Genomic DNA, 27,952 nt, shown 5'->3' on the forward strand with positions numbered 1-27,952 from the left:
CGGCTGCTGCTGTTTCCCGTAGTTGATCCAGGCCTGGGGAATGGGCTGAGCTGGTGGTGCAGGGGTGTATTCCTCACTTGTGTAAGCATCTGCGGATGCAACCAGACCCTCTGGGCGTCCCCAGGGGCATTCACGTTTAAAGTGACCAGGCTGTCCGCACTGAAAACAATTTCCTGATGGCTGGGGTCGCCAGGACCCTCTTCCCCGAGCACCCTGGAATCCCCTGCCATGGCCACGGCCTTTGCCTCGAACACCGCCGTGAAAAGCTAAAGCCATCAGCTTATATTCTTCCTTTTTCTCTTTCTTTTTACTATTTTCCCTTTCTTTCTCCCAGGCAAAATCAGCTACGTCCAACACTGAAGTGACTGACTCACCTTCCCAACCAGGGCGAAACTTTAAGAAGTAATCCCTTACAGGGGGCACCGACTGATTCACAAAAAACGAAATAAGAGTAGGGTGGTCTGCTTCTCTCTCAGGATCCATCTGAGTGAACATTCGGGCCCCCTCCAATAGCCTCGACCAGAACTTTCTGGGCGGCTCATCAGATTCCTGCCGAATCTGCATGAACTTAGCCTGATTAGGCGAGCGGCGAGCCATTTCCTTGAGTCTCTCTAACAATCGCTCTCGATCTGTTCGCAGCTGAGTCAGCCTTGGCTGAGTCCAGTCTAGGGGATTCCAGCCAGCGGCCAGATCCCGCCTATCCATCCAAGTAAGATTAACTGCATTGCTATCTCCCCATGTCCTTTCTGCCATCCACAATCTACTACGTTCCTCTCCGGTCAAAACTCTACTTAACAACTGATCCACATCCGTATAAGTAGGATTATAACTTAAAAACAATCTTTCTAGAAGTTCTATGATCTTTCGGGGATTTTCCCCAAAAGACCCTGACAACCGTCCCCTCTCTTTCAAATCCCATTCTAGCCATCCTTTATATTCCACAATATTAGCATGTTGTAACCGTCCATCATTGCCCATATAAGGTTGATCGTGCACCTGTAAAGGCATCTCTCTAACTATACTTTTATTACTCGCAAGAGATTTAACGGGGACATCCTCTGGGCTATCCTCAGGGGGGGGGCATGCACCCTGCTGTATCTGCTTGGACATTAGCCTAGTAACTACTCCTCCCGAGGTTTGCCCCTTCATTTCCTCCTCGTCCTTCTGCAGAAATTCCAATCTGGGATCCTGCAGATTCCCCTCTGCTACATGGAGAGAGTCCCCCTGCGGAGGAATAGGGGCAGGTGCAGAGGGGACCAGCTGACGAGTCAAAACACGCCGTGGTCTACACCCTTCATCGAAATAACCTGGAGGGGGTTCACTCTCGGGAGAGTACCTGACTGCCATAATTTTTAAAGATTTCCACAGCTCTGCTGCTGTGTCCCAACAAAACCAGTAACATAACTGTCCCGGATGGTCTTTTTCGATCTGGCTCTTTACTCCTCTTAAGGCAGCCTGTTCGAAAGAGCCATACGAAGGCCACCTCATCTCCGGGTCGGCCAATACCGCGGTATACCCAGTCCAATTCCTTACACATAGTGTGTACAACTTCTTCCTAGACATTCCTGTCTGCACTGGGAGTTTCCCTTCGTTCCATAACTTATTTACAATCCCCAACGGACTCTCAAGAGGCACGCTAGTCCCTTGACCCATGGTGTCTGACAGGAGCCCTCCAACTGGCGTTTACCCTGCTGTCCAATACACGACCCCTCAATATTAAATTGGCTGGGAGAAATCTCCTGTGGCGCCTTGCCAATTCATATATGAGTGGTCTGACCACTGGACAGAGGTACCGCACCAGAAGGAATCCCGGACGAGCCCCCAAATTGTTAGGTAAATAAAGCAAGTCCTCACTCACCTCTCCAGCACCCGAGTTCGTGCGGAGTTGGTATGGGGCACACAATTCTGTCAGAGACAAGACACCAATGCGTTGATCAACGGGCTCACACTAACCCAAAAGCTTTAGAATAAGTGTGGCCCCTTTATTAGGGGTGAGCATCAATATTTATACACAGAAGTAAACAAAGTGATTAACAAAAGATAATGGTCATGCATAATCAATCAAGATTTTACAGGAAAAGCAAGTTAACAAGTAAATGCATAGAGATAAAGGCTAATGGCTACTTGATAAAGGGGGTGTCATGAGTAGTTTGCAGGTCAGTGTTTTGTTCAAAAGGGTTCAGGAAGGATTATGCAGAGACAGCCAGTCTGGGTGTGTTTTGGCTCCCCAAAGTTTACCAAAAGTTTAGACCCAACACCTGTAATTTGCCACTGTTCGAAGACAAGATATTAGGCTAAATGGACCTTTGGTCTGACCCAGTATGGCTGTTCTTATGTTCTTATAAGTACCTATGTGGGGAACAACTATTTCTTAATGGCCTCTTTAATGTAGCAGACAAAGGTGTAACAAAATCCAATGGCCGGAAGTTGGAGTGGGACCAATTTAGTCTGGAAACAAGCCTAATAAGGTGTAAATGTTTACCAGTGAGGTTAATTAATCATTGGAACAACTTACCAAAGGTTGTGGTGGATTCTCCATCACTGGCAATTTGTAAATCAGGACTGGGTGTTTGTCTAAAAGATCTGCTCTTGTTCAAACAGGAACAGGTATCTGGCCTGTTTTATGCAGGAGGTCAGACTAGAAGATCACATTGGTGGTCCCTTCTGGCCTCGGAATCTACAAATCTGAGCCCTCTACATTACCAAGTAGAGATTTCTAGGCTGCAGCTGTCTTAGGGACGCTGATGAAGCGAAACTCCAAAGAGACTTAATTTGACCCTTTGCCGTTTGAGATGCTGTACCCCATAATGCTTTATGGGAATATGACATAACTGGAATATTTTTTGTGCTGCCTGTGCCATGTAACATATCTCTGTAAAGGTTATGGTCTGCTGTATATATTCATTTTATTTGTACACATATATCATTTTGTACTTGAGGTTAAGAGTATTGGTTGTATACCTGCTTGATTTCTAAGTAAGCTTTGTGAAGCATTTGGTCAGCTTCTTTAGGAAGGAATTCGCAAGGTTAAGTACCCGATCAGGAAACACTTGGGGAACAATGCATCTTGGAATGCTCCAATCCACATAAGTCTTCCTGGAGACATACAAGATACCATGTGGGCAATGGCTTCTGCCTGTAAAGATTGTGAGTCATGCATGGACATGTGACTTGCCCAGATGACTCCAAAACTCCATCTTGGATGTGGACTTTGGGTAGGAGTGAGGAGGGGGGTCTCCACCCACAAGAGAAAGTCTAAACCCCTGGGAGACCTGTCCATTTGGTCTTCAGCTGGCTAAAGAGAGAGCATCTCCACTCCCTAGGATTCTTGGAAGAAACTGGAACAAAGGGCAGTCACTGCAAGGGGGGTGAGTGATTGCTGGACCCAGGCTAAAAGGAAATTAGTCTGTAAAAGAGAGCATTCTGGAACTGGTGAGGATCTTGTCTGTATTTAGTTTGATTAGACATAGATTTGCACATTTTATTTATGTTGCTTGGTGACTTACTTTGTTCTGTCTGTTACTACTTGGAACCACTTAAATCCTACTTTCTGTATTTAATAAAATCACTTTTTACTTATTAATTAACTCAGAGTATGTATTAATACCTGGGGGAGCAAACAACCATGCATATCTCTCTATCAGTGTTATAGAGGGCGAACAATTTATGAGTTTGCCCCGTATAAGCTTTAGACAGGGTACAATGGATTTATTTGGGTTTAGACCCCATTGGGAGTTGGGCATCTGAGTATCTGGAGCAAGAAATTCAGACCTGGGTCCTTGTTGGAGCAGATGGGAGTGTCTGGCTCAGCAAGACAGGGTGCTGGGGTCCCGAGCTGGCAGGGGAAGCAGGGGACAGAATTAGTCTTGGCACATCAAGTGGCAGCTCCCAGGGAGTTTCTGTGATCCAACCCGTCACACTGTTGACTTCAATGGGAGCAGGAAAGGGCCCCAGGTGAAAAGAAGCACTTGGTCTCAAAGTGGCACTGGAGAGAATTCCCCAGTCTCTTAGAACCAAAGGCTGTTTACTTTTCCTGTTTCTAATAACTCCCTTCATGCTTTTGCTAAACCTCCAAGGCAGTTGAACAAGGGAGCAGCCCATCTTCACAGCCTGCTTGATTCTGCAGTTGCAAGGACTGGAATTGCCAGTAGCCTAGTTTCATGGCTGCAAACTGTGATGTCCTGAATACAGGGCCTGTGATTTCACAAAGCAGTGATGCAGAAAGAGAAGCTGAGTTGGGGAGAGAGAGGGGCTGGCTCTTTTACTAGCACAGAGGTTGCAGAGGAAAACCAGGAACTCAGCAGCAGTATGTCTGAATAGTTTCTCATATCAAGGTTGTCCAGATGTGACAGTCCCTCTTTAAGTTAGCAGGGAGTTGGCCGCTCTGCGAAGGAGCACAGCATTCATTGGCATTAGCGAAAGAGCATCATTTGGGGGCAGAGCCTGTCTGCTGCCATGTCAACAGCTGCTAGAAGGAGAGAGAGGAGAATTCTCACCATCATTCATGTTAAAGAGGCCACTCTAGCATGGTCCAACCCCCTGAAGTCACTGGGGAGAAAAGTCTCCCCAGAGCTTACTCCAGAGCAATAGCAAAAAGCTGCTCAAGAAATGCAGTGCAACATAAGAACTAAAGGCATCAAAAGACAGTTTAAAAACACTGCCCTGTAATCTTTCATTCTCAGTGTTCTGTTTGTACATGCCACTTGGTGCTGAGAGCTTCTGAAATCTTACAAACTCAGTGACATCAGACTGGGTCAGTGCTTGGGAGGAACCCCTTAGTAGCTGCAGGAAGGTGCTGCTGTTTTAGGAGGGGGCTCTCCTTTTATTTTTTTTGGCAGGGAGGAATGCCCCACAGCCTGGTGTCAGGGGGCATTGAGTGAGCTATAAAACTAAGGTCCTGACTGTTTAAAACCATTAACTTATATCCAGCCCTTTCAAGAAGAGTGTGGGTGCTATGGACAAATTTGAGCTTGCAAATTCCATCCCCCAGTTAGAATTCTCCTCTGCTTCCTGCCCATGGCATTACTGAGCAACAGTAAGCAGGTCTGTACTTCGGGCAGGGCGTTACCTGCAGACAAAGAGATCCTTGGCTGGCTTACCTGTTTGTGAAGACCTTTCCATTGAACAGTGTTGTATGAATGTAAGATTCTAATATTGTCATGTCCACACCTACACTCTTAAATTTATATGCAGATTTTTATGCTGGGCATTTAATTAATAATAATAATAATAATAGTATAATACTTTGCCCAACTATAGCACCTTCTGTCTGAAGATCCCAAAGCGCCAATGAGCTACCCCTCATATCACCCCTCCTCATGTGAGCTATTGTCATCCTCATTGTACGTATGGGAAAACTGAGGCAAAGAGAGAAAAAAGGACTTGTTCAAGGCCACAGAGACTAACTGATGGACATGGAGACAGAACCCAGTCTCCTGAATCCAAAGTCTGTGATTTAGTCACAAGACCATGATTTAGTTGGGGATTGGTCCTGCTTTGAGCAGGAGGTGGGACTAGATGACCTCCTGAGGTCACTTCCAAGCCTGAGATTCTATGACCATCCTGGCTCTGTTTTATAAATTTCTGTTAGGGTGGATAGGAAACAACTAACCTGAGTATGAGTGGCATGTGCCAGAACTGAGATTGGCTACCCTGCTGTACTGTCCATCTGTTCATAGCCCTCATGGTTCCTTTGCCACTTGGCCTTTTATGTTCTGAGAACATTGCACTGAGCACCATGGGGCCCCTCATGTGTGGCTCACTCCCTCTCCAGCACAGTTCCTCCCCCCCCGATCCCCCAGTGAGCTCAATCCCACCTTCCCAGCCTTCACTGTAGCTGTTTGAAGACACTCCCAAGCAGGGGCCTGGTTTCCTCTCCTCACATCCTTTTTAACAGCCACCCACTCTTTCACAGGGTTCTGGGCTCCATGTCAGGTACTCCCCACATCCCAGCCCCTGCTGCAGCTACGTGTCACCTCCTGCCAGCTGCTTTCTGGGCAGGCTCTAGAAGCAGGGGATGGCAGCTGTTGGAATGCAAAGAGGTTCTGGTTGGGTAGTTGTACGGTGATGGTGACCTTCAGTGGGATTTAACATACCTGTGTCGGTGCCTGCAGACAGGGCAGTACGCAGAGCCACCTGTCTGCACCTACACATAGGAGCCAGAGAGAGGGCACATGCTGCTGTTTCCGGGAGCCACCTGAGGTAAGTGCCACCCTGAGCCTGCACCCCTGACCCTCTCCCATGCCATAATCCCCTGCTCCAGCCCTGATCCCCTCCCACGCTCCGAACCCCTCATCCCTAGCCTGGAGAACCCTCCTGCACCCCAAGCCCCTCATCCCCACCCCCACCCCAGAGCCTGGACTCCCAGCTGGAGCCCTCACTCTCCCCACACCCCAATCCCCTGACCCAGTGCAGAGCCCCTCCTGCACCCTAAACCCCTCATTTCTGGCCCCACTCATGGAACCTGCACCCCCAGCCTAGAGATGGTACCCCCTCCCACACCCCAACCCCTTGTTTCAGCCCAGAGCCCCCTCCGCTGCTCCAAACCCCTCGGCTCCACCCCCAGGCCAGAGTCCCCTCCTGCACCACAAACTCTTCATCCCCAACCCTACCCCAGAGCCCACATTCCCAGCCAGAGCCCTCACTCCCCCCGTGCCCAACCCCCTGCCCCAGCCCTGATCCCCCTCCCACCGTCCACACTCCTCAGCCCCAGTCTGGAGCACCCTCCTCCACTGCAAACCTCTCATTCTCAGCCTCACCCCAGAGTCTGCACCCCAGCCCTCAACCACTCCCACATCCCAACCCACTACCTCAGCCCAGAGCCCCTTCCCACACCCTGAACTCCAAATTTCTGGCCCCACCACAAAGCCCGCACCCCCCAGCCAGAGCCCTCACCACCTCATGCACCCCTGGAGCCAGCCCGGTGAAAAATGAGTGAGTGAGGGTGGGGAGAGCAAGTGACAGAGGGAGGGGTGATGGATTGAGCAGGGCCTTTGAGAAGGAGCAGGGCCTTGGAGGAGGGGCGGAGGAAGGGTGTTAGGTTTTGTGCGAGTAGAAAGTTGGCAACCCTACCTACAGCTCTCTCCTAGGCTTTATTGAAACTGCAGGTCAGTTGTGAGTGAAGTTACAACCTGTGAGTCCGATCAGCCCTCTGCTGCCTGCCTGCCTGGCACATTGTGCGGCTGCTCTCTGGCCACAGGACTGGGGTGCTGTCTGCTGGCTGGCAGAGAAGGACTCAGAAGGTGATGAGGGGGTTTGTGGTAGAGGTGCTGACCTGAGGTTCAGGGGACCCGGGTCAGTTCTCGGGCCTGACACAGACTCTCTGAGCTTGAGCGAGTCACTTTTACGTCTACACTGCAGAGTGAAGCTGGTCTCTTACACGGGGGTCAGCCCAAACCCCGGTACCATCTGCACAAAGACCCCACACCCAGGCTGATATGTGCTTTGAGCCTGGCTGGCTCGCCTGCCTGGGGTATGCAGTACTGCAAATGCTCACAAGCCTTTCACAAGGCATGGGCTTGCACAGGGCTTCAGGACTCATCTAGTGATACACAAGAAGCTCCAGCCCTCCGGAAGCTCAACCCTGCCAGAAACCAGCAGAGTATCTGCCCTGCGCTTGCTGCTCTCACGGGGATTGGGGGGGAGGAGGAGGAGCAAAGACCCCAGAAGCTCTGCTCCCCCTCCTATTTCCCCTCCTGTGAGCAACGAGGACAGGATGGTGCCTCTGCCTCCCCCCCGCCAGGCAGCACCCAGCTGGGGGTGGGCCAGAAGGGGATGGGGGCCCTGCTGCAGCCCTCCCAGCCTGGGAAAATGAGAAGAATACCAGGAGGAGCAGAGGTGAGACTGATGACTGGAAAGGGGAGGATTGGGGTGGGGGGGCTGAACTGTGAGGGTGGAGGCTGATGGCGACTTAGCTAGTGGGAGAGCAGGATTAATTGCCGGTCAGGGCAGGCAGATGTGAGGTGACCACTTCTGCAGTGGGGGCCAATGTCCCCTCAACCCCCCTTCCCTTTATCTGAGGGAAGGGATCAGAAGGGGACCCCATCGACTAGAAGGCATGCAAGGGTGTAATCAGGAAGGCCAAAGCACAACTGGAGTTTCAGTTAGCAAGGGATGTGAAGGGTAACAAGAAGGGTTTCTACAGGTATGTTAGCAACAAGAAGTAGTACAGGGAAAGCGTGGAAACCTTACTGAATGGGGGAGGCAACTTAATGACAGATAAAAAGTTGAAGTACTCAATGCTTTTTTTGCCTCAGTCTTCACAAAGTCAGCTCCCAGGCAGCACAGTATGGGGAGGAGGTGAGCAGCCCTTAGTGGTGAACAGACAGGTTAAGGACTGTTTAGAAAAGCTGGACATGCACAAGTCCATGGGTCCGGATCTAATGCATCCGAGGGTGCTGAGGAGGTTGGTCGATATGATTGCAGAGACATTGGCCGTTATCTTTGAAAGCTTGTGGCAAATTAGGGGGAGGTCCCGGATGATTGGAAAAAGGCAAATATAGTGCCCATCTTTAAAAAAGGGAAGACGGAGAATCTGGGGAACTACAGACCAGTCAGTGTCACCTCAGTCCCTGGAAAAATCATGGAGCAGGTCCTCAAAGAATCCATTTTGAAGCATTTGGAGGAGAGGAATGTGATCAGTGCCACTGACTTGAAGGTATAAATCGTCCCCAAATCTGAAATAGTTGTGGATGAGGACAAAGTCACAAAGCTCAGCCACCAGATTTGCCATGACATTATTGGAGATACTGTTCCTGATGGCTTGTAGTCCATCTTTGTATGGAATATTGGTGTAGAGAGTTTCTGCATCCATAGTGGCTAGGATGGTTTTCTGGAAGATCACCAATGGATTGTAGTTTCCTCAGGCAGTCAGTGGTGTCTCAAAGATAGCTGGGAGTGCTGGTAGCATAGGGTCTGAGGAGAGGGTCCACATAGCCAGACAATCCTGCTGTCAGGGTGCCAATGCCTGAGATGATGGGGCATCCAAGATTCCCAGGTTTATGGATCTTGGGAGCAGATAGAATACCCCTAGTTGGGGCTCTAGGAGTGTGTCTGTGTAAATTTGCTCCTGTGTTTCTTCAGGGATTTTCTTGAGCAGATGGTGCAGTTTCTTTTGGTAACCCTCAGTGGGGTCAGAGGATAACGGCCTGTAGAATGTGGTGAACTGCTGTCTGCATGCTTCTCTCCTCCTCCAGCCTCTTGGAGATACTCTTAGCCAGTTGGTGGTTTTGGGGGCATCTCCCCAAAGCATGCTCCTGGGTGTACTCACACTGCACAGCAAGCAGAGCCCTGGTGTGCTCCTCCAGACAGTATGCTGTGCGCTGGGGAAAGCAATTCCATGATCTTCTCACACTGGCTGAACTGAGCTGGGCAGAAATTGAGCAGGCCATGTGGAATGAGGTGTTAAACACTAACTGGGTGTATATACATTGGCATCCAGTGCATAGGAGATGAGTGGGAAGTGAGCTGCAGAAGGACTGGAAAATACAGACTCCCCCCTCACCACCCCCCCAGTCTCTGGGGAATTGTGGGAATGCATTGGAGGTCTGTCACAACCTGAGTTCCATTACCTGGGCTTCAGCTGCACCCCCTCTGTGGCGCTAAAATGAAATCTGGGATCTAACCTGCAAGCCAGCCGAGGCTCAAAGCGCGCATGAACCCAGATTAAAGAGGGTTTGTGTGTGGATGGCAGAGGGTTGGGCTAAAACCTGGGTCAGAGCCTTAAGTCTGCAGTGAAGACAAAGGTGGAGAGGAAGCAAGGGGCCAAGCCTTCTTGGGCACAGAGCATTCTGCAGTGGCAGAGGTGGGGGATTCTGAGCCAGCATGCTGCCTGCAGTTGTTTGTTCCTATACATTAGGGAAACAGGACTGTGTGGCCAGCCCTCATTACCAGGCTTGCACCAAAGAATAGACCTGACATGTGGCATCAGTTTCTCCTCCTAACGGAAACAAACCTGCAGCCCCCAAATGCTGGCAAAGGGCTTTGGCCAAATGGGCAACGGTAGTATTTTTAAATGCACAGGGGTAGTCACAGTGCAGAGGGGCTTCTGTCAGCCTATCCTGCACCTACATCTTCCACAGGAGAGGAGCTGATCACAGAACCGTGGCAGCCATGGTCACAGGGCACTTTTGGACCTGGTTCATTCTGGAGCCTTTTCCCCTGAGCTAATCCTTTGCTGGGCAGATCCCAAGCTGCTCTTTCTCCACCTTGCCTGCTAGATCACCCAGAGGATGCTAATAGATCACTGCAGAGCACAGAGCCCTACCCCCATCATGTGAGAGGAGGTGGGCCCAGCAGCTGTGTTCCCCTGGGCTGTGCCTGCTCAGAGCTCACAGCATTTTACAAGAGAAGCCAGAGCAGGATAGGTCAGCTCCTGGATGAGAAAACTCAGGTTCTGTTAGAAATTGAGTAGCTGATTCAATAGGTGGCACTGTTTCCTCTGTGTCAGTACTGTGCTAATGCTCCAGGGTGAGGCTAGGGGGCACTATGCAGTGGAAAGAACTATACTTTGGAACTGACAAAAGTGAGGCTGAGACTACGGTGCAGTCATTATAGATCTTGGGAGACAGTGATGTTTTAGCCTAATTCACATTCCTCTTTCCTAAAATTCCCTCTGCAGTTTCAGTTGGAATGTGGGATTCTTCTTTGCTTCCTGTCCTAAACTGTTGTGTTGTGTGTGCTGTGGAATTGACTAGCGGGATGGAAAACACGATTATTATCATGATCTTCCAGCCCACACTGCTCATTTTTCTTTTTAATTTTTTTTTAACTTTAAAAAAAATTACAAACCATCAAACAGCTTGAAAGATCATTCTTCCTGGAATGCAGGCATTCCAGCATTTTGTCAGCTTTCAGAAATAAAAAGTTGTCAAAGACCTTGTCCATTTCAGTTTGTTTCATTTTCTTTCCTAGATAACTCTTCAGGGGAGTTGGGAACTTTACTGGATTATCCCAAGATAGGATTTCCCTCTCTTGTGGACAACAAACCCTTTCATCTCTCTCTCTATTTCATCATAATTCTGTTCCTGTCTTAGCCAGGTTGTAGACAGCTGCCTCTTAGACTTAACACCTGCCAATTGTTGGTACAGAGCAGACAATCCAAAGTGTATAAGACCAGACTGCTGGAAATCCAGAGGGTAATAAATACAAAGCCCAGATAGCAAACATAGCTTATGTGGAGCAGCTACCTCAGAATTATGTCAGACATCCTCTGAGATTAGACAAGACAGTCAGTGACAGAGGAAAGCTCAGCATCTATCTGAGTACCAAAATAAGGGGCCAGCCTTTCAAAGAGCACTTTGTGTGGTGAACAATTTTGAAAATCAGACCATTGGTGTCACACTGGGAGCTGAGCACATGGGAGATCTGCCCCTTATTTGGGGGCCTACCTGGGTGCTGAGCTCGTTGAAAGGCAGACTCCACCTTACTGGTTTATCTCACAGAGCATGTAACGCTAACAGACTGTTGGCCTGTGCTCATTAAAGCCTGCCCTGGATTCTGCTGTTTGAGGCTACGGAGCAAAGGGGCAGGTTCCAAAGCACTGTGCTTTGTTGGTATTTGTTCTGCAGGATGAAGTAATGCAGGTGAGGTGCCCTCAGGAATAAAGTCCCTTTAACAACATTAATTCCTTGCGGCTCTGACCTAAGATCTTGGTGGGGCTCATACACTCTCAGTCCCTCCCAGCCATTCCATGACCCACTTGTGGCCCCAGGATCCAGGGGTCTTCACTCCAGCTTCCTTTAAGAGATGATCTCTCCTCCCAGCAGCATCCCTTCCCTGTTGGAGTCATAGAGTGAGCTGTCATTCTGTCCTCTCTTCTCCAGTTTTCCATTGCTGGTTTTTTCAAGCATATCGAGTTCAGTGCTAAGCCACCCACCCACGCTTTGTATCAAGTACTTTGGCGCATACATGGAGGGTGTTTTGCATCCTTCAGCTTTAGCATGCAGTATTCTCTGCTGGCCCTAGTCTGTTGGGATGCCAGCCACAGACAGTGAGGCTCTCTTTTCTCTCCTGCTGGTTAATTGCCAGGCACACTTAGGGCCTGATTACACGTACACTTGCAGGGAGATAACTAGGGCTCGGCTACACCCCCACTGGAAGTGAAGTAACTAAATCTGTTTTATTTCACATCTTTTGTTGTTTCAGCGAAAGTCTCTCTGTGTGGACACCCTTATTTTGGATGAAGACTGTCCTATTGGACTTTACATCTTTCTTTTTTGTATACCAATTGAAATAGGCCACTCTTAATCCAAAATAGGTATCCAGTCCACCCAGGGACCTGCCCCCAAACAACAAAAGGTGTGAGATAAAACTGGCTGAGGATGTGTTGACAGACAGAGATGCCCTAGTTTCACACCAGGTGGGCTTTTAAGATGATTTAGGTAAACCAGCGCAAAAGTTTGTGTGGATGCTTGTTTTTCAGTTTAACGAGATTTATCTTGGATTAGCTTCAGTTGAAGCTCTGTGCCTCAATTTCCCATCTGTGAAGCAGGGCTAATAATCCTTCCTTCATCTAAAGAATTGCTGCTTGAGGCAGGCACAGCCTCTGTCTGGGTGTTTGCAACAAGGACCTGATCACAACGGGGACTTCTTGCTGTTACTGGAATAGAAACCAACAGTCATGATTAATAGGGAATAAACAGCTCCCCTGAGCCAGTGAAAGCCTGCTGTCTCCATGGCATGGGGGGAGCTGAGCCCCTTGTCAGGAGCTCCATGTACACCAGGGAACTAGCCAGGTTCTTGAAATAAAGGGTTTCAAACCCAAATCTCTGGCCTAGTTGCAGGCCATGTAGCCGTGCTGGTCAGCCAAGGGAGCTGACTTGGAAAGCCACCTGGTCTGGTGAGCTGGATCCTGGGTGCAGGGCTAGGCACTGTGTGGCCCTGCAGATGCATTGCCTTCTCCTCCCCTGCTGGGTGCCCCAGTGCAGGCACACTAGACAAGATCAGGCTCTGAGGGCTCTCGTTTCTTACAGCATCTCGGCTTAGTGCAACTGGGAGAGGCTGATAACTCCAGTAAGTGGCCCCACCTGCACCCAGAGTCTCTCAGCCCTGCAGAGTCTTTGCTGATCATTCCAGCTGGCTGCAGCCTCTGCTCAGCTTCTCTCAGCTTCCCCTTTAACCCTGGCCTGGCCTCCTTCAAGCGGGTTACACCTTCACTACCTGTTGGGCTCCCTGCAGGCTTCTGAGTCAGCCCTCGGCCTGGGCCTGATTCAGATGTGGTAGCTCCCTGTCCTGTGGCTGTGCTAACTGTCCCCAGCTGTGGCAGAGAGCTGAGCCAGGCACAGCTGGGCCTGGACCAGAAAGAGCCCTGTCCACCTGGGACACGCTGCCTCTGCCCTTCTTCGGGTCTCTCCCACCATGTGCCTGGCGCTCGTATTAGATCATGAGCCCTTCAGGGCAGCACCTGACACAGGAGGCACCTGAGCTATTGGGGCCACTTCTGTAATACAAATAATAATAAACCCCTCCGGGATGGGGACCCAAGGTGCTGTGGCCACACATGCAATCAAATCACTCCTGCTGTCCCCTGGCAGCTTGCCAGAGCTGGCCATTGCAGCCCTGGTAGCTGCAGCTCTGGGCAGTGTCCAGATGTCAGTTTTCACCTGTGGGGGGCAGGGAGCTGTGTGGCACAGGCCTTGGTCTGATGAGGAGGAATGTTGCTGCGCTGCAGCGGGTCGCGTTCCTGGCACAGACATCAGCTGGGGCTGGGAGACACTCCGGGTCCTTCAAGCTGTTTCACAGTACTACCTTGGGGTGACTGAACACTACACCCCATGTTCCCCCAGGCCAGTCCTCCCACCCAGCAGGGCTGCTGCGCCATGAAACCACCAGGGGTGGGGAGAGGAGCAACAGGCGCACTGGGTATTACCCAAAGGCCACAGGGTGCATGAAGGAAACCTGCCTATACCCAGCCAAACTGTCCCCTGGAAGAACTGAGGGCATCAGCCCCAGGGCCCACAAACACAGCGTACCGGAGAACAGCTGCAGGTACTGGGGGAGAGGCGCAGTGTGTTTCCAGGCTGGCTTGGGTGCAGCAGGATGGGTCTGCTGCGGAGGGAACAGATGAAGGGAGCTGCCATCCAGGCCCCTGGATGGGTGAGATTCTGGGGGCTCTGGGGAATGCAGGCCCTTGTTAAAGAGTCCGGTTGAAAGCTGCTGCAAGGGCACCTGTAGGGTATGGTCTAGTGCAGGAGTTGGCAACCTTTCGGAAGTGTTGGGCCGAGTCTTCATTTAGTCACTCTGATTTAAGGTTTCAGGTGCTAATGATACATTTTAATGTTTTCAGAAGGTCTCTTTCTATAAGTCTATAATATATAACTAAACTATTGTTGTATGTAAAGTAAATAAGGTTTTTAAAATGTTTAAGAAGTTTCATTTAAAATTAAATTAAAATGCAGAGCCCCCCAGACCGGTGGCCAGGACTCAGGCAGAGTGAGTGCTACTGAAATACAGCTTGCTTGCCGCCTTCGGCACGCTTGCCATAGGTTGCCTATCCCTGGTCTAGTGGTTAGAGCAGGGAACTGGGCTCTGTGGCCATGGGTGAGTCCTGGCCCATCTGTGCCTCAGTTTCCCTATCTTTGTAAAGGATTTGCATTCCCTCAGTGAGAGGAGCCAAACGTGGGCGTTGTTATAACAGTGAGGGCTGCAGCTGAGTTCAGGGTCCCAGCACGTGTTAGTCTGGGTGCTAATGGGCTTGGCCCTTCCTTCTCCCTCAGGGCCCAAGGCCAGCCCACAGGTTGGTGTTATGGCCAAAGGCCAAGTCACCACAGGAGCCACTTGGCCTGCCAGGCTGTGAGGGAAGCAGGAGCTTCCTCCCATGGGCACAGCTCCCACAGCCAGCCCGTCCCCAGGTGTGAGATGGGCAGGGAGCCTGGGGCAGGGCCAGGGCCAGGAGCTGGCGCCTGACTGGTCTGTGCCAATGTTTGTTGGTGGCAAGGGGTGGCTGGTTTCTGCGTCTGGGTGGTGGCAGTACTATCATGGAGGTGGCCACAGGCTGCTGTGGAGAAGGATGCCCTCGCCTGCAGCCCAGCAGGGCATCCCTTCCTGCAGTGCACCTCAGTCCACTGTCAGAGCATCAGTTCTTGGCCTTTCTCCTGAGCCAGCCAGGGAAGGCCCAGGGCAGTGGGGAGGCCTGTGATGTGGACACTCAGCACTGAGCTGAGGTAAAAGATTCCCTCTCCCACTGCCAACCTCTTGGGAACATGCTGGGGGCACTGTGAGCCCATGCCAGCCTGGTGCCCCACACTTGAGAGCCCCTAAGAAAGGACCCAGGCTCCCCCCCCCAGCTTCATGGGGCAGGGTTGGTTCGAGGTGCTGAGCTGGGCTCAAGTTGGCTGGCATCTCACCACGGGTGCTGACTGCCCAGCCCCCCTCGCACTGCACCACCATACTCCCGATCGTAGTGCTGAAGAAGACTGTAGCAGCAGATCCACATATTTGCCCCCGCCAGGGGGATGTCCTCCTGCTCCACCTGCAGGATGATTAGCTTCACCCCTTGGCTGCAGCTGGGCAACAGGCATCATGCCATCGAGTGCCCTCCACAGGGAGTGGCCCACAAGCTGCCCCAGAGTGCCAGAAGGGACTGAGGCCAGGCTGCCTGAGCGGGACCTGGGCAGGGTGAGCTGGAGTTTGGTTGAGCTGGGCCCTTCATTTGGCCTCATGGAGATCCCTGCAGTGGGGGGCTGCTCCCTGGTGAAGAGTGGGGCCCTCACTGCAGTCTGCTGTTAATGGAGATTCCCCGCTCCCTGTGTGGAGCTGCCATGTAGTGTCACAGCACGGTGCTAAGAGGCTACTAGCCTGCTCCCCAGAGGCAACTGCAGTGTCGGGGGAGGTGCCCTCGGTGTATGGCTGGCAAATTGAGTGGCTATGTCAGTGAGGGGGGCTAGCGAACACAAGGGCTCTACCCCCTCCCCCCTGTCCTGAGCTCTGCAGTGCCAAGGCCTCACTTCCCCACTGCATTCCTGCCCCTCCCTCCCAGGGCCCCCCTGCAGGCTTGACGGCTGCACTAGCAGAGGGGCAGGGCTCTTCAAAGCAGAAAGTGCAGAAAACGCTTCCCTATGCGGAGGGAGGCCTGCTGACTCTTCCATCTCCTCCTGGCAGAGGGGCTAATACCACCCCAAAGCAGCATCACCTGTGGGGAGCTTTGATCTAGGGCTGGCTGCCCCCTTCCTACCCTCTGCAAACCCAGGGAGGTGGCAGAGGGGCTCTCTGGACCTTCCCTCCCCTCCTGTGCTAGGCTCACTCCAAGCAGCATGGTATTTCCATAGCATTTCTCCTCCAGGGCGCTTGCCAGCCAGGCCTCAGACGTTGGCTGTCACAGATCGGGACCCTAAGGCCCCCACATGCTCCCATAGCAAGGCTTAGACTGGGGCCTGCATTGCAGGGCCGGCTGCCAGCCCCAGCTGGGACTGGAGAGGCTGCCGGGCCTGAGTGGGACGGGCACCTGGGTAGACCCACGGGGGGCTGGAGGAGTAATTCCACACACAAGGCAGAGCTGGGCAGCGGGACAGTTTCCAAGAGATTGTATTGATGTTCCTGGTCATAATAAATAGAGCTACAGCGAGACCGGCACGGAGCGACTTCACGGCCCGGAGCCCAAGGCAACACTGCCAGGGCGCCATCAGAGCTCACCCTCCGTTGGCTGCTGCCCTGGTACCCACCCCCAAACTCAGCAGGCCCTTATCTGCTCCCCTCTCTCACCCCCTGCTCCTCAGGGACACAGCCAGGTCTCGGGGGGGAGAGGGGGAGCAAAATCCTCCAGGGCAGTGGCTGTGTGCCTGGGGGGGAGAAGGGGGGCTATGGACAGCAGAGAGCACCCTGTTCTGGTTCCCAGGCTGTGGAAAGGGGTGTGAGCAAGTCTGTCTATCACTGTTGCCAGCCAATGGAGAGGGGGCTGAGATGTGGACAACAGAAGGTGGGGAGGGGGGAATCTAAGTGGGGAGATGGGCAGAGTGCTGTTCACAGGCTGTGGGGGGATGGGGAGGAGCAGCAGCCTCCTGGTCACTGTGCCAAGGCCTGGCTAATGTCCTGCACCAGCATGGTGCCAATCACCATCTTCTCACTGTTAACAGTTAGGTGGGCCCTGGCTCCTTCCTTCCGCTCCAAGGTGATGAGGATGAGGCTCCCGCTGGTCACCGTCTTGGCAGCGAACCTGCCCGTGGGAAAGGAGGGAGCATGAAGGCGCTGTCCTAGGGCAACATCCAGCTGATCCCCAGGGCTGCAGCCCAGTGCCGGGAGAGGTGGCCTTGAGGCAGTGACAGCCTGTACCTCAGCACTGGGCCTTTAGTCATCCCCTGTGCCGGCGTAGCACCAGCTGCTCCATGCACCCACCTGGTGTGGCCAGACCTGCTGACCACAGAGCTGCCTTGCAAACCACAGGGAGCTGGGTCACAGCCTGGGGCCCCTGTCTGGGCAAGGAACTGTCACAAGCAGTGTGCCAGCGTCACATCCACTTTATAACAGTGTCCCCTGGTACTAATCTAGCCCAGGAACTGGCAGCCAAAGGCACCAGGAGCCGGCAGGTCCCAGAGTGACACCAGCAGGGTCAGGGAGGGTGAATGCAAGGCACTGAGTAGAACATGGACCTGCCACAGCCAGTGCCTGCCTACTTCCCAATGGGCAACAGGGCTCTGGCTCCCCCCCTCTGTAACCCACAACTCCTCAGTGTTTCCCCCAAGGGATGGCTGGCTCACAGAGGGAACCTGCTCCAGCCTGGGCTACCAGGGCTGCTCCTTTCAGCTCCAGCAGTTGGGACTTGTGTGTGTAGACTGGGGTCCCCCCACCTGTACTCATTGTCTGCTCCGCAGGGCACACGGCTGACGTTGGCGGCCGCCGTCACTCGCTGGACGATTGTGTGGTCGCTCTGGCATTTGTCCGGCAGTGTCAGCTTCTCTGTGATCTCACTCATTCCTGTCAGCTTGCCTGGAAAGGGGATTGGAGAGGGGTAAGCCTGGGGCAGCTCTGCAAAGGGCTGGGCGGAGCTATCTGTGCGGCTAATCTGGTTTAAAGGATGGACATGGACAGGGCCGTCTAGCCCCCTGAGATAGGCACCTGCCCTGATTTGAATGACAGGGCTGAGCTGCCCGAGCACCCTCCCTGCAGCGACTGGCAGAGGCAGGGCTGGGCCTTTGGCAACAAGGACGAAAACCACATGGGGGGTGTGTGTGGTAACAAACCGGTGCCAGGGACCAATCCACGCAGGACTCTTTCAGACACCAGCTCCGCCCAGCATCTGAGGACCCAGGTAGGCTTCTTCTGCCTGGGCCAGCACTGCCCCAATAGATTCTCCTGCGAGAACATGGCTGGTGGTTCAGGCGATGACCTGGCTCGGAATCAGGTGAGGGTAGCCGTCTAGGTCAGCATCAGGCTCTCCAAGCCTGCAGAGCAGTGCCAGGCAGGGCCAATGGGCTGCCTCTAGTGGCACGGTAACAAGCTCCTGTTGTGCCTTGCTGCTTACGTCAAACATCAGAGGCCCAGGAATAGTGTGTGCTAACTATACATGGGCCAGACCTAAAGGCACACCCTGCTGCTCCAGCTGGTTTCTAACACAACACAGTGGGTGCCACTAGAAGCCCCACAAACTATTTAAAGGGACACTACCCTATTCCTATGCATTACCTCAATGGGACGAGAGCCAGGAGAGACGCAGAGTGCTTGTTCACAGGGGTGGGGAGAGATAGTCCCTTGGGGGCTCTTCCCAATTCACCCCAAGCCCTGGGGTCCTAAAAGGCCTGAACCCACCCCCACCCCCCCAGTGGTTGAGAAGAAGTGGCGGTGAGCCCAGGAGCATTTCATGCACTGGCTGGGAGGTGGTCACACCCTGCCCAGGGCAGACCAGCTCCCCATGCCCTGCCCATGCTGGTTCTGACACTCGGCTAGCCCTCCTGCACGGGCTGGCCACAAGCTGTTATTGAATGAAGTCAGAAAGCTGAACCCCATCCGGGGCTCCCCGCATGAGCTCATCGCTGGGACGGCTGAATCCCAGCCCCCTAAGGCCGGGTCTAGGTCCAGGTTCCAGTCCCCACAGTGCAGTGTTTGTAGTGAGGAGCTTTGCTGCAGGCTCCGATCCCACTGAACTGTAACTGCTCCTCATAGAGTGCTCTGACACTGCACAAGAAATGGCTCAAAGGCCATTAGCTTCACCGGAGCTTGTGCAACTGTGTCTTACAGGCACTGTCCATAGTGTGTGTGTGTGTCGCAGGGGAAGCAGGCATTCCTGTGCTAACAGGGCTCTCTACTCTGGGCCCAAGTCAAAAGATCATCATCAAACCAGTGCAGGGTGGCTGTGAAATGCTCCCGTTCCATGTGAGCAGTGTTGTACCATGGTCCCTTCTTGTCCAGCCTCCTGCAATAGCCACCAGCAGCTCCTCACAAGGAAGACAACTCCCCTAACACACTGAGCCAGCTGCCCACTGCCGTCCAGCAGGACGGGAGTTCTGCCCTGGCTCTGCAGCGCTTGGCTTAGCCCATGTGGCTGCAGGAGGTCTGACCTTAGCCTGCCAGCAGCAGAGCCAGCCATGGCACTATTGGCCACAAACCCATTTGGTTCAGGAGAAAAAGCTAGAAGTAGTTAAATATCTCAAGCTCAGCTACAGCCAGATACTGAGGAGGCTTCCTGACAGGACAGGCAGGGCCCAGCTGGCACAATGGGGTGACATGAGGCTGGACTTGCCCTAGGGAGACGAATGCGGCAGCCTAAAAGAACTGGCAGGAGCCCCCTCGCTTGTTTCATGTAGTCCAGTGCTAATGCTGGGGACCAATCTGGCCCTGGCCCAGAAGAGGGGATGGGCAGGGCAACAGGCCTTTCCCATTGCATACGACTAGGATTCTGACATCACCCAGCAAGTCCTGCCTTTGGAGAGAGGCAAACCCCTTCCCAGTGAGGGGGTGGGAATGCGAGGGGCTAACAAGCCTAGTGGGCCAGTGGAATAGTGCAGGCAGCCAGCCCCATGCAGGAGTTGCCAAACAGTCCAGGGGAGTCTGGTTCTAGCCTGCTGGACTGGGGTAGGCCCGAGGGGGTGATGCAGTGCCAAGGCTGCTGGGGAATTGATCGTTAGGGGAAATTGCTGTAAAGCTGCCTCCAGCAATGACCTCAGGAACCATGAGACTCAGCTCTGGCAGAGGCTGCACTGGGCCTGGGCACACAAACCCACGGATGAAGCTGCAGTGGGAGGCAGACTGGCACAGGATGAGGCCTATACACAGAGGACGGAAACCCCTCTATGTCCTACCACGGCTCTCTGAGTTGCTGCCCACCCAGAACCTCAGCACCAATGAAATGAATCTTCTCTAGCTCCCTATGCTTCTCTCTGCGCCCCTGTACCCCCAACACCAGCCACTCTGGAGCTCTGCCTATGACCCAGTTTGGATCACCCCACCCCAACCCCATGATCCAGCTGGCAAGGCCATGCTTCAGCAAAGGGCCTCTCCCTTTACCAAGTAGAAAGACCCTGGGAATGCACATGCCAGCAGCCTCCCTGTTGCCATGTTGGTATGGAAACCTGAGGGATGATGGCTTCCAGTGTGGGACCCTGACAGGTTGGGATTGGGTGGCATGGCCAAGCCCCTCCTGCAATTTGCAGACAGACCACCCTGGGGGCCCTGGGTGCAGGGCATGTAAAGCTTCATGTTGATTGGATCCTGACATTGCACTGATGATGCAGAGCAGTGGGGCACCATAATGGCAGCACAGGTATGAGAGATTGTGGCTCTACCACCTGCCACCAACAGAGGGCGCCAAGAAACACCTATTGGAATGCAACCCTTTCATGCACTGGGCTCCCGGGGAACTCCTTGCTGCTAAAGCATGGTGCCTAACTGGGTGCAGCAGGGGAGGGAAGATCCCTCTGCCACCAAACCTTTCCCATCCCCAGTATGAGGATTGTGGAATAATCACCTGAACTCCCCTCGCCTGCAGCTCTCAGGATCTGGCTGGGACCTGAGCATGGCCGCTGTAATGCAGCCAATCAGGTGCTGGGGGGTCCTGGCCAGCCAGATGGGCTCCTGGGACTGCCAGGAAGATTCTGCAGCCTCAGGAGATTCAAATCTGACCACAGAGCGTCCCCTATCCCCAGCCTGGCCTGTTCCGGACAGCGCTCAGAGCTGATCTGTAACCTGTTTCCAGGTGAGCCATTAGACAGGAGTAGCCCTCGAGGCTGCTTTGGGGAGAATTCTTCCACCTTCCCCAAACTCCCTGAGCTGGACTCTGGGGATGGTTGGGCCCAAGGCATGTTACAGCACTCAGAACAGGCCCAGGTGCATGCCACAGTCACGGGCCAATGCAGGCTCCAGCCTGGTGTCGCCAGCTCACAGCACTGAGGGATTGTGTTTAGGGTAAGGATGCTGCCAGGCAGCCCGCACTGGGACACCAGGGACCCAACACCTGAGCACAGCTCTGAAAGTTGCAATGCAGGAGAGTGGCTGGTCAAACATTCATGCCGGATGCTGGCTGGTCCTCTGAACCTTGCGGGGCTGCAGAGTGTTGCTGGGAGCATCCCTAGTGCAGGCTTGGGTGGGGAGATGGTGGGAATTGGGAATGCTACCAGGGAAGCGTCTCGGCGGTATCTGAGTATGTCTGCTTTCCCAGCCATTTACATACCAATACTGGGACTGGGGGCTGAACCTGGCACCTGAGCACCAAGACCCAGACCTCGGCCTAGAGGACTGACTCCAATAGGCTCCGCCCAGAGGGCAAGCCATGACCACACACACAGCCACTCCCATACGGACCCAGGGGAGTCACCAGGAGAGTCCAGAACCATGAGGCACAGTGAGGTGAGGAGACGGGCCAGCACCCAGGGTCCAGACTAGGCAGGGCAGGGAGTGGGGGAGGAAGGTGCGAGCCCTGTGGAGGGAGGGGAGGTGGCAGAGCAGTGGCTGGGTGCACCTAGAGGAGGAGGGGCAGTGATTCTAGAGCCAGGGTGGGGGAGAGGGTGATGCAGTCGGGGGAGGTGACCTGAGCAGCCTGGCATGTGCACTGAGCAGAGGGAGATGGGGGCGGGAGAGGAGCTGACCAAGGGCACCCACCTGTAGCCCCGTGAGGAGCTGCAACGCCATGCTTAACCTGGATACTGCAATGCAGGCTGCAGCTGCCCTGGTCTAACGTGGCAGAGCAGCCTGTGGAGCCGACAGCACCAGCACACACTGACACTGCCTCAGGAGCCCTGCACCCGCAGAGACACGTCCCAGCATGCAATGCTCTGTCACCCTCTGCTCATACCAGGGTAGTTCATTGCATGCTGGGAGCATGTTGTCTGATCCCAGACAGCTCCCCGGAGAAGAGACCCCCAATATGGCAGGCCCACACTGTGACCCGCTCGATGAGGCCCTCTGGATTCTGTCTGATGCTCCTTACTGCCAGGGGAGCTCCGTGGGGCCCTGGGATCCCATCTCCTCCTGAGCCCTCTGACAGTGCTGCGCCATGTCCTCCCTGCCCTGCCCAAATCTCCAAGGCCAGGCCCTAGGCTGGGGAGGGGGCTAAACCAGTGCTAGCTTGCTGATCTAGAGAGCAGCTCACAGCCATGGACTCACTATGGGGCTGGCAGCAGAGCTAATGCTACGGCTGGTAAGAGGAGCGGGGGCGGTAAGGGGGCAGCAGCAGCTCCTCCTTTGGGAGTCACTCCGGGAGCTGCGACTTACCCGCACCTGTCCTTAACAGCTGTGCTAAGGAAAGCAAGGAAGCAGAGGGGAATAAAATTGGTGTTAACATCAGCCACTGGCACTGCCCCGCTGACTGCAGTGCAGGGAGCCCCACCTGGGCTAAGTTGCTGGGGGTGAGGAAGGCTAGAAGTCACACAAGCATCAACTGAGAGGTGCTACCAGGCAGTGGCGGATTAGCCACTGGGCCTACGGGGCCTGTGCCTAGGGGCCCTGGCCAACTGGGAGGCCCTGGAGCCCCAGGCAGGTGGGGAAAGCTCCCACACCATGACCCTGCTCGTGGGCAGCAGGGCAGGGCGGGTGGGGCCTTGGGGGAAACCCCTGTGCCTCTTGACCCTGCTCCCTGGCGGCCAGTCAGGGGAAACTCCTGCCTGCCCCCGCTCCCACTACTTGGATTTCACACTGGATGCGACTGCCTTCTTACCCCACTCCCCAGCAGAAGCTGGGGGGGCAGCAGGGGAAGCTGCAGCACCAGGACCCCCGCTGTGGCCCCAGGACGGGAGGAGCTCTCGCTACCTGCTGCAGCCTCAGGGCTGGGGGAGCTTTCAGTCCTCACTGCGGCCTGGGGCTGTGGTGGAAGGACAGAGCTTCTCCAGACTTGGGGCCGCAGTGGAGGGGTGGAATGAGGGGGACCCTGGGTGGAACAGGGGTGGGACCCTGGGGAAAGGGCAGAAAGGAGTGGGGCCACGGGCAGGGTCACATGCAGAGGCCTGGACCTGTCAGTGGCCAGGTGGGGAGGGAAGGGGTCATGAGGTCTTTCACCCTGCTCCATGCAACAGGGATGCTGGACTCTGAAGATCTCCCTGCTTGGGCTGGGCAGGGCAGGGAGGGAGGCTGGGATTGCGGTCCACAGGGCTCTGGGTGCCCACGGCAGGGTGAGCTTTGCAGACACTCTAAGGGCAATCAGCACGCTCGCTCAGCACTCACCTTGCTCCTTCTTGAACTCGTTCTCACTCATGAACACTGGAGCCATGAGCTCTCCCACCGGCGGCTGGATGGAGACATAGAACTGACGCGAGTGGGTGCTGGAGGAAACATGCCATAGTGAGAAGGACCCAGCCCAGTTAACTCCGGGGAGTTGAGGGCAAGTGTCAGTCCCCACCATACTCTGCCCTGTATGCCAGGCCCAGCTCACCATCGGCTGCCCTCCCCTCCCTCCCAAGAGCGCTCCAAAGCCCTGTGCAAAGGGGGAAGGTGCCACTGCCCCACTATAGGGATGGGGAAATTGAGGCACAGGGGGAGGGTCAGAAGATCACACCAGCGCTCAGCAGCCAATGCAGCAGCTTGTTACCACCCAGCTCTTGATGCTCTCTGGAGAGCAGGGAGGAAGGAGCTCATCCACGCCCAACTAGACACCCTATTCCTAAGCACACACTCTGCCATGTCAGGCAGTGGGGCAGCCCAACAGCTCAGTGACAGGCGGTGCCAGGTGACAGGCTATGTGCCCACTGCTGCCTAAGCGAAGGCAGGCCCTGCAAGCTGCGCCATGGGGCGAATCCATGGTGGTGTGGGAATCACTGACTGATGGGGCCAGGAACAAGAACCTTCTCCATTTCCTTATCCTGTAGGGCCGATTTGTGAGCCCCCTCTCCGATCAAAGCAGCTGCACTTGGGCTGGAACAGCTCTGCTGTGGACTCACATGGGGAACAAAGCCACCCTGCACTGGTAACGCCTGAACGCCTGGCGTTAGAGTTCCACTAGGCTCCACAGCTACCAGCCCACTGAGATGAATGGGGCACAGCCCTGCCCCGGGGTCCCAAGGTGATGTGTCTGGTAGGCCAGATCTGGGGCCAAGAATCCGACCTCCTGCAGAAGGGATGCACTCCAGCCCAGCTGAGCGCTGACGAAGGTCTTGGAGCCTTGCTAAGAGGGGTAACTCCTGCCTGTGCCCATGGGGGGCAGGGAGGGGAACTCACCACAGCTGGAAGTTGGCCGCCTGGGTGGAGTCACAGAAGTCGATGCCCATAATTACGCTGGCGGTGTCGCCAGGTGCTAACGACTCTGTAAGCACAGGGATAGCATGTGACTGCAGACATAGCTATCTCCACCAGGCTGGCAATGCACACTGTCATGGAAACCCCGTGGGCTCCGGAAGGCAGCCTAGGGGAATCCCAGCCTGTGATGCATGAACTGCAATGGTCTTAGCTAGCTCCCTGCTGCACATACACCTCAGGCCAGGTCCTTCCATGAAGCCTACAGAGGGTGAGAGAGGTAGGTGTGTGTGTGTGTGTGTGTGTGTGTGTGTGTGTGTGTGTGTGTGTGTGTGTGTGTGTGTGTGTGTGTGTGTGTGTGTGTGTGTGTGTGTGTGTGTGTGTGTGTGTGTGTGTGTCCTGAGGGTGCATGTGCAGCCCTCAGCCTGTGACTCTGTCCACAGGGCCCCAGGGGAGGAACGTTGCTCATTTTGGGGGACAGTTCTGCAGGCATGGGTCACTGGGGGCTTCCTGCTGGGACCTCCCAGGTGGGGCCATCAGCCTAGGAGAGGCCAGTGCCAGTGGGGTGAGGATCCATCTCCCATCCCATGGCAAACTGGGATGCAGGTAAAGACACTGCTGCCCCCCGACTCCCCCGCCCAAAAATATAGTGTGCCTGGGTGACAATTAGGGCCCCATTCTAGTGCCCCCCCAATGGCTCCTAGGAGATCGCAGCTGAAGCACACGTAGGCAGAGGAGCCCAGATCATATCCCAGCCAGGCAGCTTCGTAGGGCAGCTTTTCTGCCCTACCCCCCGATTTTGGTCCACGACTGAGTAGCTGACCCCACTGCCCAACACAGAGCATTTGGTGGCAATAGCCTAGCTGAGAGGCTTGCAGCCCAGCCCTGGCAGTGGGAAGGGCCGGCCACCTGGGCTCCTGCTGGTCAGCATGAAGCCTGCATCCTGCAAAGCCCAGAATGTGCACCACACCAGGGAGCCTCACTCAGTGGGCAGCGCCAGGCTTCACCACCGACTCACTGCATGAGCATCCCTGGCTGCAGCCCTTGGAGAGCGAGCCTGCCTTTGGGAGCCCTGTCATCCCAGCCCAAGCCGGCTTTACCGATCTCCTGGAACTCCTGGATTCGCATCCCGGACACCAGCTTGGGCTCGCTGACCCGCAGGTTCTTCACCTCCGACTCCGTATTGTTGGAAAACTGGATCTGCACGGCCACCATGTGGGGGTCAGGGGGGAAGGGCTGCCGGTTGAAGTAGTACTCCACCGAGAGCCCCTCGCCCGCCATGCGGTGCAGCAGCTCGTAGGTCTTCACGGTGCTGAACACGGGACTGAGCATCTGGGCAGACGGAGGGAGAAAAGCCGTTGGCACACGCTGGGGTTGAGAGGCGATGAGCTGATCCCTATGCTCCAAGGCAGGGGAAGTGAAGGAATCACTTCAGAAGCAGGTCCCACCTCCATCGCTACTCACAGATGCCTGAGGTCCTGGGCTGGGGGAGCAGGACTCTGGGTGGCGGGGCCGGGCTTGCGAGTCCTTCCCCTTCTTGAGTTGTGGCACTGGAACAGTTTTTGGAGTGGGGGTGCTGAGCTGCACCCCTCTTACCCCTGTCCACGCCCCTCACCACCCCCTAGAACTGGGGACGGGAGCAGGGCCGTGGCTCTGGGAGAGGGGGATGCAGACAGGGCTATGGTGGCAGAGGTTAGGGCCAGCTAGGGGCGGGTGTGGAGCCCTGGGCATGGGGCTGGAGGCCGGGACCCTAGGGCCAGCAGCAGAGCCCTGGGGGCCGGAGGCCGAGCGGGACCCCAGGATGGCAGTGGAGCTCCCAGGCATGGGGCTGGCAGCGGAGCCCCCCTGGCAGCAGCAGGGCAGGCAGCGGTGCAGGGCCAGTGGCCAGGAAGAGCCTGTGCCTATGCTCTTGGGGTGGCTTCATTCTCCCGAAGGGACCCCAGGGCTTACCTGCTGCCCCATCACTAACTCCCAGTCCTCCTCAAGAAGGGGCGTGGGGGGGATCCCCTGGCAGAGTGCAGCGCAGGGGAGGCCTCACCGTGGCTTTCTAGGCCTCCTTACATGGTGCTCTGGAACAGGGGTCCCCAACGTGGTGCCTGCGGGTGTCATGGCGTCTGCAGGGGCATCTAAATGCGCCCACATCCTGGCGGCATTTCGGCGGCATTTTGGTGGCGACGCCTCTCTATGATGCCACTTGTTGCCAACGAGTAATGTTATTGAGAGGCGTCACCGCCAAAATACGGCAGAAATTTGGCAGCATTTCGGCGGGTGCTCCACCGCCGCCATGGTCCTTCGTCTGGTGCCAGCCAGACGAGAAGGTTGGGGACCACTGCCCTGAAGGGAGGGATCCAGCGGCAGGGCCGCCATCCCAGCATGAAGAACTAGGGTCACTCACGGTAGGAGCCAGCGAGGCGTTGGTCAGTGTGAGTCCCTCCAGGTCTGTCACCAGGCTGGTGGAGACAATAGCGGGGGAGGAGGCTGGCTGGGGTGGAGCAGGGGTGACTGTGAGACAGAGACAAGTGGGGAACAAAGGGTTAAGAACAGGTGATAGCCAGGACTGTCGAAGGCCCAGCCCAGTCTGGCAGTACCAGACAAACAGGGGCAGGGAGGGTGTCACCAGTTATGAGTCTCCTGACACCTGGGGTTTGTTCTCCCGTCAGTGGTGGGAGTTGTGCAGGTATTGCCCAGAGCCTGGGGAAGACACGACCCCACACCCAGTGGCTTGGAAAGTGGGACACCCAGGAACGCCCAGCAGACCCTTCTGCTGCCCCTGTTGGCAGCCCAGGTAGGCTGGCAGTCACTTGAAGAGATTGCAGGAAGTAGTAGGGAGCCTGGAAACCGCTGGGCATGGGGGTGGGGCACTGCCCTGAATACAGACTATGAAACTGACAACCAACCGCAGAACAGAGCTGAGTGCAGTGCCTCCTTGGGCAGGTCTCATCCAAGGCCCAAGCCCAGCCCCAGGGGCGCTGCTTGCTCTGCCGCTGCCCAGAGCCTTTGGTTTTGTTCTAAGCTACCTCTGCTGGTGCTGAAAGGTGCCAGGCCCAGTTCAGCAGCCACAGCACAGTAGGTGGCAAGGATAGCGCCCGCTGTGCCTCCCAGCCATGCCCTGGATGGGGCACTAGGGCTGAGAGGGCAAGTCCATCTCCAGGGTGCACTCACTCCGCAGCCCCGCTCCCTTGCCCAACAACAAGGGGGGCAGTTAGTGAGAGGCCAACTGGGAGAGTGGTTTTGCGATGGGGACACAGATAGAGTGGAGACCCGATTCACCACCCCATTGAGAGTGAGGGTGGCTGTGTAGGTAAAGCTCTAGCAGGGGAACCAAGAGACCTGGGCTCTATTCCCAGCTCTGCTGCTGACCATGGGC

General features: G+C 55.0%; 1 protein-coding gene across 10 annotated transcripts in view; it reads right to left on the reverse strand.

Moving 5' to 3' along the window:
- Positions 1-16,503: 16,503 nt before the first annotated feature.
- The window catches only part of AP3B2 (adaptor related protein complex 3 subunit beta 2), a 63,833-nt gene continuing 52,384 nt past the window's right edge, over positions 16,504-27,952 (reverse strand). For 9 of the 10 annotated variants that reach the window (XM_030578993.1, XM_030578988.1, XM_030578989.1 and 6 more), the window contains 6 exons: positions 26,981-27,087; positions 25,686-25,917; positions 24,571-24,655; positions 23,581-23,678; positions 17,781-17,919; positions 16,504-17,149 (listed from right to left, as the gene is read on the reverse strand). In XM_030578993.1, the coding sequence (XP_030434853.1) occupies positions 16,999-17,149; positions 17,781-17,919; positions 23,581-23,678; positions 24,571-24,655; positions 25,686-25,917; positions 26,981-27,087 (812 nt within the window). In that variant the 3' untranslated portion in view covers positions 16,504-16,998. Of the gene's footprint in view, positions 17,150-17,780; positions 17,920-23,580; positions 23,679-24,570; positions 24,656-25,685; positions 25,918-26,980; positions 27,088-27,952 lie in introns of those variants that run through there. The other variant, XM_030578991.1, reaches the window with a different exon arrangement.

This window comes from Gopherus evgoodei, chromosome 10 (assembly GCF_007399415.2).
Source record: "Gopherus evgoodei ecotype Sinaloan lineage chromosome 10, rGopEvg1_v1.p, whole genome shotgun sequence".
Taxonomy (NCBI): domain Eukaryota; kingdom Metazoa; phylum Chordata; order Testudines; family Testudinidae; genus Gopherus; species Gopherus evgoodei.